Source organism: Scomber scombrus, chromosome 8 (genome assembly GCF_963691925.1).
Source record: "Scomber scombrus chromosome 8, fScoSco1.1, whole genome shotgun sequence".
In the NCBI taxonomy this organism is placed as follows: domain Eukaryota; kingdom Metazoa; phylum Chordata; class Actinopteri; order Scombriformes; family Scombridae; genus Scomber; species Scomber scombrus.
In genome coordinates, this window is record NC_084977.1 from 3,269,647 (window position 1) to 3,286,635 (window position 16,989).

Here is a 16,989-nt window from a genome sequence, read left to right on the forward strand (position 1 = left end):
TGGCGGTCACCACATATATTTTCCTACATGCCTGGAAAGGCCAGTGAGCAGAGGGTTATTCATTTGGTTGCAATCTGCAATCTCACCACTAGATGTCACTAAATCATACACACTGCAACTTTGAGTGTTTAGGCACATCAAACTAGCAAAAAGGCTACAAACTGAACTCATCTGTGTTCTTGTTATTATCTAATTGTCTTAAATGCAATTGGTTGCATGCAAGGTCCAATACTGTGCCTATATCTTTATAACTCTTCACACAGTCGGCTTTACCAGCACACTGCTGGGCCCTCCAGCAGACACTGATACAATCAGACGCACTGAGATAAAAACACTAACAACAGACAACATGAGGAAGAAAAGTACATTTAGCTGACTTTTCTTTTGCCCTTGCCAAAAGAGTTTAACTTTTTTTTAGCCTGGTTGTTAAAATGAGCATTTTGTTCCTCAGTCACTAATTTTGTCTTTTTATGGTAGTCTGTGAAGGAGTGCATCACATTCCAATCTATGTTTTACTGCTAGTGTGAGAAAATGTGTATTGTGTAAGCAAACTTTTCATTATATAACGGAAAATGTATTTAAGCTGCTCTATTCATACACATTAACATACTCATATGGGGGAAAGGTAGTGTGTCTAAGTCATTTCCTCCATCTCTATCTTTGTTACCTTTTTCTGTCTTGACAAACAGGAAACAGCAAAATTGTGGTTAAGTGTTAGAGCCCCTTCTTTACATGTGAAACTTCAATGCATAAAATCCGATGCAGAGAGCATCTCTCTTCTCTTTCCTGCAGACATCACTGATATCTTGATGTGCTTGAGCCCTTTGCAAATGCTTCTAACAAACCTACAGAAAGACAGATCTCTGTTATTGTTCATTATTGCACAGATTTCCATTACCCTGATTACAAAACATAGGCAGATGTGTAGCTTTCTATAGAACACACTCCACTGTATCCTATAGGAATGAGTCATAGAAATACAAGTGGTTTTCAGTGGGCTTTATATCTGTCAACTTTTCTTGTGTTTGGTTTGAATACAGATTTATTGCGGTTGTGGTTTTGATTTGACAGATTGTTGCTCGTATGGGTGCAATGACAAAATTTGAAGTGGATATCTAAACATGTGTAAAATGTGCTGCTGAGCTACAGAGGTTTGTGTTTGAGTGAGTAAAGTATTCAGGAAATTTGAAGGCTGCAGTCACTGAATCCTTTCAGTGTGGAAAAAAAATGCAAATGTATCACAGTGTGTTGCTGTTGGTGTTGACTCTGTGAGGAGTTTTGAAGGTGTGTAATCAGTGTTGAACCATGCAGGTAGGCGTCATGAACACTGTGTATACTCATGAGGAACTAAATAGGGAAGTTTTAGATCTAAAGAAGGATTTCCAGGTTCTCTAAAGAAAAAAATCTATAACCATGTTTTATGTATTCATAATAGGCATTTCATTTACATCATTTGTAACATAAGTGTTGATTTTAATAGCCTGCTTCACACTGATGGTAGTTGAATAAGATCTATTGATTCACTTTGAGATGAACTCTTTAACCTTACCCTTGCCCCATCTGTCTGTGCTGTAATGTATAGTATTTCCTCTAGAGGGCAGTGTGTGAAAAATGACTTCTAGATTACAAACCCAGCCCGCCTTTTTCTACACAAGCAGCCAATCAGTGCCAACAATTTAAAAATCTCCCCAAGTGTATTCTTGTGATATGCTGTGATAGTCTGGTTAAATTCACACAATGAATAATGCAAACACTGCAGCCTCTGCTATTGTGCAATATGACAGATGAGATAACTAATCATCACAAGATGCAGGACATACATACCCAAATGTAAAGAATGGATCACTGTGGTGGGGGGTGTGCATTTGTATTTGTTTTAAGGTATTCACTGACTCTGTTTATGTGCTATTTTAATGATAAATGACAAGCAGTATAATTTAGATTATGTGTGATTATGTATGATGAGTCAGTGCACAAATATTTAGAAGTGAACTCATCTCCACTGACACCTGCTGTCATACGCTGGTCTTTAAACAAACACACACAGACACACAGACACAGACAGACACACACACACACACACACACACACACACACACACACACACACACACACACACACACACACACACACACACACACACACACACACACACACACACACACAAACACCTCTCTCAGTGTATTCAATAAGGTTAAATAAAATCACTGAATGAATGCCTAGATGGATGGATGGATAAATAGATGGCTTACAGGTGTACTGTATGTTGACATGTTGTGTTCTCTAGGGGGCGTTTCCAGGGAACCTGCAGCTGGTCTTGGTGCTAAGGCCATCCAGGTTCTTTCAGAGAGCCATTGCAGACATCGGGATCAAACTGCACAAAGATGACTTTAAAATGAAGGTACCGGTAAGCATGCTTCAGTACCAACTCAATACATTCCATCTGTCCAATCAGAGGGAAAACATTACTGTCATGGTAGAAAAGATGAATGCATGAAGATATAAATGATAATAAAGAGCTACAGCTGTATGGAGAATATCTACATCATTTTGACATCACATCTTCATCGTGTATACTCAGCATGCAACTACAAGGGTCCACCTGTTTCACCACAGATTTGAATCCCAGGTCATCATTTGTTACATCAGCATGTACATGTTGAATTGTTTATAATATTTACAAGTATACCAGATATTAATCACATGTGCTATCAAATACAGTATTCAGGATATATATTCAATAGATTTCACTTTGGAGAAGTTATTTTTTTCTTTCTTTTAAAGATCTCTGTCCCCCAGGAGGGATGACTGTCTTATTGTCTGTGTGTACTTGTCTTTGAACGGATGCTGAGCCCCACCTTAGTGAGGTCAACCATAACCCAGTTGTTAAAAATCCCCTACAGACGTGTTTATATATATATATATATATATATATATATATATATATATATATATATATATATATATATATATATATATATATATATATATATATATATATATATACTTCCATTTTAACACTGCTAAGTCTGAACCACCAAATAACTGCCAGAAAATGTTAATTCTTTGAGTAATTCTAGTGTTTATTGGACCTTCTGACAAATCATTTAAAAAAATAAATAAATAACACTTATATAGGTTTTGTTTTGTTTCATATTTGATACATCTGGAACTTTTTCTATTTAACATTTTTCATTTCAACATTGTTAAGTCCTTAACGGTCCTGCATAGAGCTCATATCAGCCACAACATGAAATGCAATAAATTGACAGTTGACAGATTTACAGATAAATGAGCTTCTTTACATGCTCTATCTAATTTGATACACACAATAGTTTTCAACAGGAATTTACCATAAAAAAGTTACAAAATCCTATTGAAGTATTGAAGTATCAGTAACTATTTGAAGGTTTTTCTTCCAAAAATGCCTCAAATAAAAAGGCCCCCTAGTGGTTTAATCAATGTACTACATGTATCTGATCATGTTATATCAGGTTTTTCAGTGGAAAAAAATTATCACACTGATGATTGAGCTCTCTAAAACTCATGTATCAAATATGATTCACTTGGTGTTATAGATTTAATATCAATTATTATCTGACAGGGTTTTCCCAATAACTATATGAATATACTTTTTCTTTTTTCTTTTTTCTTACTCACCCACTCTCATCTGACAGATCTGCTAACTTAACCTTTGCTCATGCCGGCAAAAACATCCTGTTTCTTGCACAAGCAGCAGTGAACACAGATGTACTGATCTTCTTGGTGACATGCTGGGTCACAGCTGCTGTTCAAATCCTACTTTAGTGTGTGCTCGCCTTTTTTTTAAACAGTTCTTGTCCTCTGATATAGTATCGGGGTGTGCAGTAGGGGAAGGGGATTCGAATCACATGACTTGACTAGAGTTGGAAATATCAGGACTTAAGACTTACTAGATAAAAGACTTGACTTTGACTTTCGTGACTGAAGACTAAGATTTGAAACAGATGACTCAAAAGAACTGTAATAAAAATAAAACTGAGAATTGACTTCTTGTTTTTGGAACATGAGTTCTGGTGCAATGCATGCAAAACTTGCAACCAGAAAAAGGCAAGGCAGGAGACAGCTATCATAGAGGGGGTTAGCCCAAACATAACATTCCCCCAGAGGCTGAAAGAAAGCGAATTAGTTCCAGTATTCAGTGGAAAAAGCAACTCAAAATACACTGGATGTTTATCATTCACATAAAACCACTTGCATCTCGTTTTTGTTCAACAGCAACAGCAGCTATGAGCGTAGCACTGAAGCTTTGGTTCCATCTTTAAACAAGCTGCATATTTCTGCTCCTCAAAACTGGTATTTTCATGTAAAAGCGGAACATAACATGGAGCATTAGAGGGAGGGGGAGAAATATGGCTTTTACTACAGTGATTGGAGCAGTTTCCAGTGTTTCAGGCTTTTCTCAATATTCTGTGTACACACAGTATACAATGAGACAGCATACAATGAAACAGCCATAAGTGATAAATCCTGGGCTCTGTCAGAGCTTTTTAAAATTAGAAGTAGCTAAAAGTCTAATGAGAAGCACCTTTAGACAGATGCTGAATATAGCGATAAACGGATATACATGGAGAGATGGTGAGACCCTCCTGAATGGAGTGCTTAACATTGTGAAGTCAAAGCGTTTGTGTCACTTACTTTATCCACTTTAGAGACCTTTAAAGGTATAGAGCTATATTATAATTTTAAGTGCCTCGCTCTTCATTTTTATTCATTTAAGAGGCTTGTTACTGATTGCCAAAAAATGCCAAATATCAGTAAGATATATAAGTTGTAAGCAGGCTGCAGCAGTTTTCATTAATGTTGAAAATTAAACTCTTTTCATGACCACTGTCTTTGAACTGATTTAAACGTTGATCATCAATGTTCCTGTGAGTTGACTTGTGACATGCTTGACTTGATAGCAGGGACTTCATGTACTTGAGTCTCATTTCAATGACCTGGGATGTGCTTTGAGACTTGAATGTATGGGACTTTTTGCCACCTGTGGTTTTGAGACCTCATTTCAGCAAAGGTTTCTGTTCTTATTTTTTCTCTCGTGTGCTTTCACAAATACGTATGTTGGTTTAACGTATGATCCACACATCCTGTAGAGGTATGGCGCCATTTGTGGTTGCTGTAACACTGGGGTCATCTCCTGTACATCTGCGCATGCTTTAAGTTTTTTAAAATTTAACAAGCTCTCATTTCAATCGGATTTCTATGCAGACCATTGAAATAAATACATGCGTCCAACATTACCAATAAATACAATACAATAAATGTCAGACATAGCTGCAGGTTGAACTTTTCTTTGTCAGAACTGATAGTAAACTTAATGTCTTTAGGTTTTGGACTGTTGGTTGGACAAATTTGGACCTTTGAATACATCACCTTTGACTCTGGGAAATGATGATTTCCTTTTTTTCTTACAAAAAGTATTGGCAGATTAACTGTTCAAACTATTCTATTCCTTAATTAGAGCTGGGTATCAGTACTCTATACCTTTAAACCCTTAAAATACCGAAAATAAATCGATATTAAGTAGTATCAAAATGTCTCCTGTCAAACAATACCTGCAATCGATCCTTTTTGTAACCAGAACTAGAAAATATGACTATTTGTATGGACTTGCTCAGAGCCAATCAATTAGTAAATATTAATAATTTGAAGACTTTCAAAATGCATTTGTGTAAAAATCAAATCATTTACATGTGGAGGAGTGGTGGCATAAAATACAATTTAATGCTTCTATTCACATGATGGGTATCAAATTACGTGCTCAGTTGGTATCAGTATCATTGGATTAGTACTGGCATCGTCATTTTTTTAAACGATACCCAGCCTTATCCTTAATTTAGTTTGAAACTGTGACACACTGTGATACCTGCCCGTCACGAAAGTGGTTTCGATGCACCAACTGGCATCTCGCCTACACACTACATCCTACACACTGCGGTATCTTTCAGTACTTCTATTGGTACTACCAAAGTCTAAATCAACGTCATGTGTGATATTTAACACACTGCAGGTCTATTTTGAAAGTAGCGAGAAAGAAAAGTTTGCTACTTTTTGATTCTTTGATACATTTGCATATATACAAATGTGTATCATCTGCACACAAAAAAAGATGTGTGAAATTTAATTTCAGTTCAATACAGAATATAGACCTGCCTCAAAATTGCTGAAGTCTCAATAAACAACATAAAAGTATCTTATTGTTTTTTCCCCCCTTTGTGCCATTTACATTAAGAATGTATTAATTTAAAGGGTGTTTAAAGGACTTATTTTGTATCCTAAGCTTTCTAATATAGATGTTTTGCTCGTTATTGTCTCAGACTTTGGAGGACACTATACACTTTTCAAAGTACTGAAGTGCTTCCAATGACAACAATCTGAACTTGATGAGATGTTTGACTGTTTTCTACAGAACAAACGTCACGATCGAAAGCACTCACGAAGTGTTGGATGTGTTTGCAGATTGTGATGCTGAACTCTCTGTCGGACCTGCATGGCTACGTGGATAAAGGACAGCTGACCCGAGAGCTAGGAGGAAGCCTGGAATATTGTCACAGTCAATGGATACACCACCGAACTGTGAGTACACATATGAAACTCAATACTGTAGGCCAGGCATACCCAAACTATTCCATAAAGGGTCATGTGCCTGCAGGTTTTTGTGCCAACCAAAACAACGCACATTTCCACCAATCAGCTGTCTGAAGACTGAGATCAGTTGATTAAAGGAGTCAAGCCTGGTGTGACCCTGCTTAGTTGGAATGAAAAACCTGCAGCCACATGAACCTTTATGGAATAGTTTGGACATGTCTGCTTTAAGCGATACCTTTACCTGAAAACTATCACTTTCCAGCCTGTACATCAAACTTTCTCAATCTTTATAGAAGCCCAGAATGTAACAGGTACTTTCCAGAGTCTTTGTTTAGTCGCATGTGTGGATGTTCTTCTCTAGGCCATAGAGAACTTTGCTATGACGGTGAAAACCACAGCCCAGATGTTGCAGAAGTTTGGGACAGACCTGGCTGAGACGGAGCTGCCCAATGACGTCCAGTGCACCAAAGACCTGCTCGCTGCACATACAGACAAACACACCAACCTCAAGGTGATTCACTAGATTTAGTACACAAACACAGACAGTATACTGTATGACAACACACATGCTGTAGATTCTCAGTTAGAGTTAAACAGAAGTAGATTTGTGACTGTAAGGCATGAGTGCCTGGAGATTCAAGTGTCATGTGTCAACAAGCCTGAAGGTAACAAGTTCATGGGAGTTCATTATTATTAATGCCTAGTCACAGCAGAGTAGATTCACTGTAAAATCTCACTGACTTTGGTGTGTAGTGACTTATTGCATTGGGTTATGGTTGGTTGTGGCTTGTTTTGTTTGTTGCCAAAGTTCAATTTGGACTGTGTGGTTCCCTCAAAGGTTAGCACTTTCATGATGGTTAACCAAAGAGGAGCACTGGGAAAGCACAGCACAAGCCGAAAACAAGCACTGATGACCGTAAAGATACAGATAGAGTCAGACTGAAGCCATTTCTGTGAACTGTGACTATATAAGGAAAAATACATGTAAATGCACTAAGATCTGAATATAATCAGACCGACCAGGACGCAGGTGGTAAGGCGGCAAAAATCCCAGCAAGCTGTAAGGAAGTCTAAAAGCCCATCTAAAAGCATGAGTCTGCAAAGGAGAAATAAGTAGAGGCCATACAGCACAGCAGCATCACTTTGAGCCACTACTGTCAAAGATAGCAGAGCATGTGGGACCAAAAGCAAAAGCAGTGCTGCAGAAAAAGGCAGTTATTCTTGGAATGTGCACACACAAAACCAAAAGTAGGCTGAGCTAAGCTGAGCTGAACAAAGGACAAAACAAAACTGAAGTGCAAACCAAGATTTAACTAATACATTGATGGGGAACAGGTGACTAGACAAGGTCAGGCCGGGAGTTTGACTGGCTGGGAGGACACTGGAGACAGGGCAGGTGTGAAGGCTGGGGAAAAGCACTGATGACAGCGCTAATGAACTTGATGAATGGCAGGAGAAGAGGGAGACGTGGGCCTGGGAGGAGTGCAGGAATAAAGAAGGGGAATCACAGAGCTAAGTGAAAATCAAAACCCAGAAAACGCCCTCTTACACAACCCAGTATACTTTAAACCCTCCAAGAAAAACCCATGAAAATAAACCCAAGTAAACATCAGCTAACCAGTAATTCAATGCAGTCCTTCAAACAACCCTAATATCAATAAGCAAAACTAAACAACCAAAATGACTGGACAGCAGAAGTATAACACTTGAAACCAAGAGAAAAAACACAAAGAGTCCAAAACTCAAGAAGCCTTGACAACTACAACATTCAGAGCAGCCTGCCAGTTCCTCATCACATTCTTACCCTCCTCACACATATAGACTGAAAGTAGCAGCTCTCTCTCACCTCTCATCTTTTGAGCTTAACATTTGCAAGGGTGTTGCACAGCTTATACCCAGCTTTGAGGTTTATTTTACAATGACCTGCATCCTGTCGTGCTTCCAATGAATGAGACCAAATGTGTAAAGAGGTCACAGTTGCTAAAACGAAAGGCTACAGGAAAGTACAGGGCCCATGATCAGATAACATATCAAATTGAAGTTTTCAAAGGTTGAAGCTTTAAATTTGACTTCTGAAACCATGTCATGAAAAGAATTTTAACAGTTTAATGTGAAACAAACAAACAAAAATGACAAAGAGCAATTGTTTTTCTTAAGTTATTAAAGATATAAAGAATAAAAATAGGTACTTAAAAGGAGATAAGGCAAAAAACAGTTTTGCAATCCACTTAATAACCACAGCCCTCTAAATAATATAATTGTCATTTGAAGATCATTTTATACCACTGATATAATGATAATATAATAACATAATAATGCAAGGGGGGGGGGGGGGTCGGGGGGGGGGGATTAGAGAGTGGGGCTACACTTGTGTAAAAACACAGACTGTCATTATGGTTTGGAACAGAGTTATTTACCTTTAATTCTTCTGCAGTCTCCACTCAGGACGTACACAGTGAGGAATGGAGGACACTACTTGTTTAGTCAATGTGACATGAATAGCCTCTTAGCTGCTAATGTGAAGTGTGACAATACTGAGGTCAAAAAATGATCAAGGTCCTGTCCAAGTATCATACGATAAGTCCATATATAGACATGATGATGTCGATTATTATGTTATTGTACGATAAGTTGATAACATAATTATTGTGACAGGCCTACACGCACACACTGTGGTCGGCTGTTGTTTGACAGATGACATGAATGTTTTCTCTAATGCCTCTGTGTGTCTCTTAACCAGGATGAACTGAAGCTAGCTCTGAAGCAGGGCACCACCTTATTAGGCTGCATCAAGGAGCAGGCAGCCAAGTCAGAGAGCCACAAACTCAACCCGGATGAGATGGAGAACCAAACCACTGTGGAAAGGTGAGAGCTTTACTTCTATACGATGTGATGCAGTCCTACAGTAACTCTCAGTGTGCGTCGGTGTGTAACGAAGGTCCTGTCGTCTGTTTCAGGCTCCTTGCCCAGCTGGATGAGACGGAGAACGCCTTTGAACAGTTCTGGTGTAAACACCATCTGAAACTGGAACAGTGCCTGCAGCTACGTCACTTTGAACAGGACTTCAGAGAGGTAGATCTGTAGAATCTGTCTGTCTCGCTGTCTGTCTCTGGCCTGTCTCCTCCTCATACAGATTCCAAAGACTTCAGCTGTAAAATTACACAATGACAAACAAACTGACCACATAATGAGTGGATGAGTACGCTTGGAGGTTGTAAATACGATGATTCTGCTTCACCTTCTTCTAAAAGTTCTGAGTTAGGTTTCTTAATTGGTCATGTTCGAGTGACCCTGTGCCACATTTTGTGCCACTGGAATAATGAATTGAAACTGAATTTCACTTCTCTGACCCCTGCTTTCTTCTTCTCCAGGTGAAAGTGTCTCTAGACAGTCTGATGGAAAGTCTAACCGGCCTATCAGACATCGGAGACTGTGTGGCCAGAGTTGAACAGCTTCTGCAGGAACTGAAAGCTTTGGAGGAGAAAGCTCAGGTAAGTCCACACACACACACACACATGCACGCACACGCACACACACAGAGCACAGCAATGAACAACACTATAAAATAAAGGGTGTTGGAGTTAGCAAGAATGCTGATTTCACATCTGTAGTCACTAGGCAGGTAAAAACAAACAGAAACAGTATAAGTAACAATGTGCAAATACAAGTAGAAAAAGACTAAATATAGTGTACACATGTTCTTGTTTGTTAAAAGAGCTCTGATCACAGTTGAGATTAGTATTAAAGGTGGTATATGTAGGACACTGCCTTATTGTCAGTGGAAGGCCATTCCAATAATGACATCCATTTACTGACAACTCAGTTTGTCCAAATGTGTATTCAACTCCAAGTTCAGAAATCTGATAGAATTTGCTTTTGAAAGGATTCCCATGCATGCATATATCTCAAATATTTGTGAAGTAATTTTATATTGATGTACAGTTTGTTAAATATGTGTGCACAGATCACATGACACACGTGGATCAGGTTACAACCTTGCATATGGTGTTTCGAGATTCTTTTCATGCTCTCTGATGCACAAATGCTCTATATAAGTGATTGTGGACAACTTGGATGTCCATTCATGTGTATTTTTAAAATGGGAAAGACATTTTTCCATTAGACAACAATTAATTGAGTATTTTTACACAGAATAACCAAGTCTCATGCAACTTTAACTTTGGCTAATTCAAATACACTGACTCAACTGTTTAAGTCATATCCACAGACGAGAGGGTCTGGTTGGCAGTTTGCTTCCCTGATGCTCTCCTGGGCTCACACTGAGTCAGACTTTCAGAGCTTCTCTTTAGAGAAGCCGGTGTTATAACCTTTTTTGACAAATTTTTATGAATACAAGTCTTTCATTTCAGATACATATATCACTTCATACAGTAAAAGTCAAAGGTTTGGTCAAACCTTTCTATTTTCCTTGACTTCCTTGAAGTGTGTCTGATACTGATACATACTGATACATACTGTTATCTTGTGACCTGTATCTGTGACCAGATGTGACTGGAGTGAAAAATGGATTTAGGAGGTGTCCTGGGTCATGTGGTGTGGTGAGTCAGTGAGAGGTCAGGTTAGGTCTAAAGTACACTTAACACATTTACAAGTGAAGGGAAATGTCTGTCATCTTAGAGAGGGAAAATGACTAGAGGACCCGAAGAATTAAAAAAAAAAAGATAAATTCAGTGCACATTTAGGCAGTTGCTGCATAAAGTGTAGGTGATTGTAAGAAAGTTACACAAACTGTCAAACACTGTGGGACACGGGGTCTAAGAAGCACTTAGACAATCCCACAAGCTCTTCTAAATCATACTGAAGCCTTCAGTGGTGGTTGTTGCTTCTTCTCTGTTCCTCACTTTAGTTCACCCCATTTAGCCACATTCTTTAACCTAATTTGGATTTTCTGGTCCCGGTAACAGCTAAGATGGTCCCATGTGATAAATTCAAACCTGCACTTCAAATGGTCTCTTCTCACAATCCTGTGTGGTGACATCACACATGCTGTATACAAGTTTTCCCATAGTCATATGGTCCAGTGTATTACTTATCCATGTCCTTACACACAATACTGTACTGGCTTAAATATTACATTCCATTATCTGTACAGAAATGTATTTCCTCTGCAATCAATGTCCAATCAATCAAAATGAACCGTTGAGATTTTAGACCAGGGAACATGTGTTATCTGACTCAGGCCATTTCAGCAGAATTAGGCGCTCTTAATACCAACTGGCAGTGTTACTTACTCATGCACATGGGTCCAATATCTTTGCTTTTTAAGTCATTATAAGCAGATTAAGGGGGAATTCTTTGGAAAGGCTTCATTGATCAACCATCATCAGGGCTAGACTGGGATACTGATTCAATCTAACTTTAAAGTCTGTGACAAACAAGGACAAAGGTAATGCTTACCAAGAGATATTATAGTAGTGCACACACAGCTGTTTAATAAAATACACATGGTGGACTTCACTGGAACACTGTTAAATGGTAATCTAATAGAAAAAGAGGCCCTCAATATCCATGTAATACTACATTACATCAATTCTTAGGACATACTTTTGAAGCTAATGACAGCAACTGTATATACGCACTTGCTCTGTCACAATAACTAACTTTGTTGGATGATATATTGTCTCAGAAATAATCACGATAAACAATATTATTTTCATTTGTTTCATTAGTTTTATACCACTGATATAATGATAATATAACAGCATAATAATGAAAATGGGGTGGGAGGCAGGATTGGAAAGTGGGCACTAGGGACAGTTATTTACCTTTAATTCCATATAAGTGGTGCCACTCGCTTCTGCAGTCACCACTCAGGACGTACACAGTGAGGAATGGAGGACACTACTTGCTTAGCTAATGTGACATAAATAGCCTCTTAGCTTCTAAAGTGAATGTGTGGCAATACTGAGGTCAAAAAATGATCAAGGTCATGTCCAAGTATTATACGAAAAGTCGATATATGGACATGATGATGTTGATAATTATGTTATTGTACGATAAGTCGATAACATAATTATTGTGACAGGCTAACTGGCACTTGACTAGAAAGCAAAAGTCATAAATTTGTGCTTTTTTAATTTTGCAAGAAATCTATCATATACTTCAGCAAACACAGCTGATTGTGGACATCCTTTAGATTTTGTTCCTACAACTTAAAACACCCATATTATAATGTGATCTACTTTTATCCTCCAGCCAACAGTAGAAAAGGCCCAACTCCACGCACTGCATGGTGACCAGCTGATCCAGAGCAACCACTACGCCGTGGACTCCATCCGACCCAAATGCGTGGAGCTCAGACGGGTCTGTGACGACTTCAGCAACGAGGCCAAGAAGAAGACGGATGTCCTGTCCAAATCCCTGCAGATACACATGGGTATTGATAAGGTGAAGTATGACTTCTACATTTACAGACCAAACACTGAATTTGGATCAGCCTTGAATCAGTCTTTGCTCAACTTATCGAAGGCTTCTGAATGTATTTTAATTCATACGTCTATTCATATTTTATATTTCCTACCTTTCATTACTTTTGGTTCCTTTGTGATTTTACTTGTTGCTAGCTTAGCTTGTTAGCATCATAATATTTGCAATTTAGAATGAAACACAAGGTACAAATGAGGCTGATGGGAATATCATAATAAATGTGGAACATTTCATGGCAATCTTTAAGATATTTGATATGTAAATCATTCTGGACCACAATGGTGGACTGACTGACCGACTTTCCCAGAGTCGTGCTGCTAGTGTGGCAAAAACAGTGCTTTGTCAGGCTAATAACACCTCTTAAAATGTTTTTTGGCCACTTGGGGATAGTGGAAGAAGCTATAAACACAACACAGACATATTATCACTTCATAAAAATGGGCTAGCAAATAGTTTTCCATCCAGCAGATAGGGAGCAACAGTAGAATTCATTCATTCAATAAGTCTAGTCTGGTGACCTGATGAATGTAAGTCATATGGACATACAGATGCACTGCTGCATGTCATCTCGTGACTTCTTTCTCTGAAGAAGTGACAGCACTAAGATTTGATTGGGGATTTCAGAATAAATGTGAGCGTGAATGGACCATGTTGTTGCTTGTGGCCACATGTAAAATCAAACGGCATGAATGACATGTTTTTACAATTATATTTCCAACTGCTGTTCTATGTGGTTGATGAGTCAAATGTCAGGTCACACTTCTTTTTTTTGTGCTGCAACTCAGGACCTGAAGTTAACAATAGAATGTTTCTTTTCACTCAACTGTTGTGTCAAATGTTGCTCTGGGTCTGCCGGATTTGTAAAAATGCTAATACGTTAACCATAACAACTTTATAAGATACAATACAATACAAATACAATTTTGAGGTACTTGTACTTTACTGTAGTATTTCCATGTGATGCTACTTCCTACATCTCAGAGGGAAATATTATACTTTCTACTCCACTACATTTATTTGACAGCTTTAGTTACTTTTCAGATGAAGATTTGACGTAATGGATAATATAACAAGCTTTTAAAATACAACACATTGTTATAGATGAAACCAGTGGTTTCCAACCTTATTGTCTTTTGACGCCAAAGCAGAGTACATTTCAGATGTCTATGAGTTGTTAACAGCTCCACCAAATAGTGATTTTTCCCTCTAAACTTCTCACAATGATCCAATATTTCAGCAAAAAACAAAGATTAGAGAAAAAGTCCAAAAACTGAAAACACATTTGTGTATCAGAACTTTTTTTTTCTTTCCACACCAATTTATGATCTCACCCCCCCTCACATTTATCTGCTGATCCTTTGGAGGGATCCCACCCCTAGGTTGGGAACCACTGGACTAAACTAGCTAACTGTATATAAAATGGTTGACACTAGCTCAGACGGACCAAACCACTACTTAAGATAAGATAAGATAAGAAGTACTTTATTAATCCCTTGGAGGGGAAATTGAATGTCACCTTCTCACAAAGACAGCCAACATACAGCAAGGAAACATGCAGACTCAGACAGTACAAGTTAAGTGCAAAGCACCACATCAACATCAATCAAGCAATCAAACAATCCACAACACTCAGCAGTCAACAGCAATGTTCATTAAAAAACCTCACTGCACCAGGTATAAAGGAGTTTCTAAATCTCTCCGTAGAGCACCTTGGCATCACTAATCTGGCACTAAAGGAGCTCTTCAGTTCACTAAAAACACCAAACAATGGGTGGTCCTTATTGTGCAGGATGGTACTGAGTTTCCTGCCTGCTCTCTTCTCCATGGCAACCTCTAGTGAGTCAGGAGGCAAACCAATGATGGATCCTGCCTTTTTTATTAACTGACTTCAACCCCCATCCCCAGCAGACAACAGCATAAAAAAGCACACTAGCTAAAATACTTTGATAAAACACATTTAAAAGTGACCTGCTGATATCAAATGACCGAAGCTTCCTGAGGAAGAACAGTCTGGACTGGGCCTTTGTAAAAATGGCTCGGGTGTTTTCTTTCCAGTCCAGCCTGTTATCCAAAAGGACGCCAAGATACTTGTAGTAGGGGACCACCTCAACAGCCACATCATTGATGAGTATAGGAGTCACTGGTGTCTTTTTCTTTCTAAAATCAATGATAAGTTATTCTGTCTTATTAAGGTTTAAAATTAGGTGGTTTTTATCACACCACTTGACAAAGCTGTTGAGTAGGATAAATGGTTGTCAACCGTGATGCAACCAACAAGTGCTGAGTCGTCAGAAAATTTCTGTAAGTGGCAGTTAGAGACCAAACTTGACCTCCCGTCCGAGGTATACAGGGTGAATAAAAAGGGTGACAACACTGTACACTGTGGTGCTCCAGTATTGGTTAAAATAGTTTTGGATACCACGTCACCAATTTTCACCAACTGAGGTCTGGATGTGAGGTAGTCCATTACCCATGCAATTGTGTTATTATTTATTTTCCAATCCTGCAGTTTCTTTACTAAAATATGTGGCTGAATTGTATTAAAAGCATTTGAGAAATCGAAAAATAAGATTCTCGCAGATGCACCGGCTGACTCCAAGTGGCTATAGACTCTGTGTAGCATATAAAGTAGAGCATCATCCACACCAACACCCCTCCTATATGCAAACTGGAGTGGATCCTGGTATGCAGAAACCTGCCTACTAAAATGCCCAAGGACCACTCTCTCAAAACATTTCATGATCTGGGAAGTCAGGGCTTTGGGCCTAAAATCTTTAAGATCACGAGCATTTGCTTTTTTAGGCACTGGCACAATACATGAGGTTTTCCAACTCACCGGGATCTTAGACTGGGTGAGAGAGAGAAAGAAAATAAACTGTAAAATACAGAAGATGAAAAACTGAGTTGTTCTGCGCATACTTTCAGGGGACGTGGCGAGACCCCATCTGGGCCAGGAGCCTTATTTGTTCTGAGCCTCCTCAGCTGGGAGCAGACCTCATCAGATGTAACTGTTATTGGGGGACTGAGATTAACATCAGACCCCCCTAGAGGGATAGTGGAGCGAGCTCCTTCAAGTTTAGCAGTGAAGTCATGTTTGTCAAACCTAGCAAAAAAACGGTTTGCCTCATCAGCACAAAATACACCATCCTGTATCTTAGCAGAGGTAGGGCCATAGCCAGTGATTCATTTCATGCCGTTCCATAAACCTCTTGAGTCACCCTGCTGAAGTTTGCCCTCTACTTTATCCTTATAATTTCTCTTCCCCTGTCTGATGACACGTTTCAGGCCTTTATGTGCTGATTTGATCTCATCTTTGTCACCCTTTATGAACGCTCTTTTCTTATTATCAATGGCAGCTTTAATTTCTTTAGTTACCCAAGGCTTGTTATTAGCGAAGCTTTTAATTGATTTACACAGAATAATCAAATTAACACAGAAATGAATATACTCAGTGACACAATCAGCAATATTGTCCACATTATTGTCATCATCATAAAAGACAGTCCAGTCAGTACATTCAAAACAACCCTGCAGTTCCTCGCATGCATCATCTGACCAAACACGCACCGATTTGGAGAAGGCTAGGGCTAGGGAAAAAGACGAAAAACTATCCTTTACATTGGCATAGAAGAGATCAATAGTTTTGTCTTTCCTTGTGGGGCAGGTAACAAATTGCCTGAATGAGGGCAGGGAGGAGGAGAGTGTGCAGTGGTTGAAGTCCCCTTTAATGATGGTGAGAGCATCAGGCAATTTACTCTGCAGATCGTGAACAACTCTGCTTATTGTGTCCATGGCAGTCTTAGCATTAGCTGATAGTGGAATATAAACCACAACGACAAGCACATTAGAAAATTCACGGGGTAAATAGTAGGGTCTGCAACTCACCGCCAGCAGTTCAATGTCCTTATCACACAC

At 38.8% G+C, this 16,989-nt stretch overlaps 1 protein-coding gene across 3 annotated transcripts in view; it reads left to right on the forward strand.

Annotated features, from left to right (window-relative positions):
* mcf2l2 (MCF.2 cell line derived transforming sequence-like 2) overlaps positions 1 to 16,989 on the forward strand; it is a 148,643-nt gene that overhangs the window by 32,930 nt on the left and 98,724 nt on the right. For all 3 annotated transcript variants that reach the window (XM_062423509.1, XM_062423508.1, XM_062423507.1), the window contains exons 5-11: positions 2,288 to 2,407; positions 6,499 to 6,615; positions 6,989 to 7,138; positions 9,368 to 9,492; positions 9,585 to 9,699; positions 9,999 to 10,118; positions 12,844 to 13,035. In XM_062423509.1, the coding sequence (XP_062279493.1) occupies positions 2,288 to 2,407; positions 6,499 to 6,615; positions 6,989 to 7,138; positions 9,368 to 9,492; positions 9,585 to 9,699; positions 9,999 to 10,118; positions 12,844 to 13,035 (939 nt within the window). The remainder of the gene's footprint in view (positions 1 to 2,287; positions 2,408 to 6,498; positions 6,616 to 6,988; positions 7,139 to 9,367; positions 9,493 to 9,584; positions 9,700 to 9,998; positions 10,119 to 12,843; positions 13,036 to 16,989) is intronic.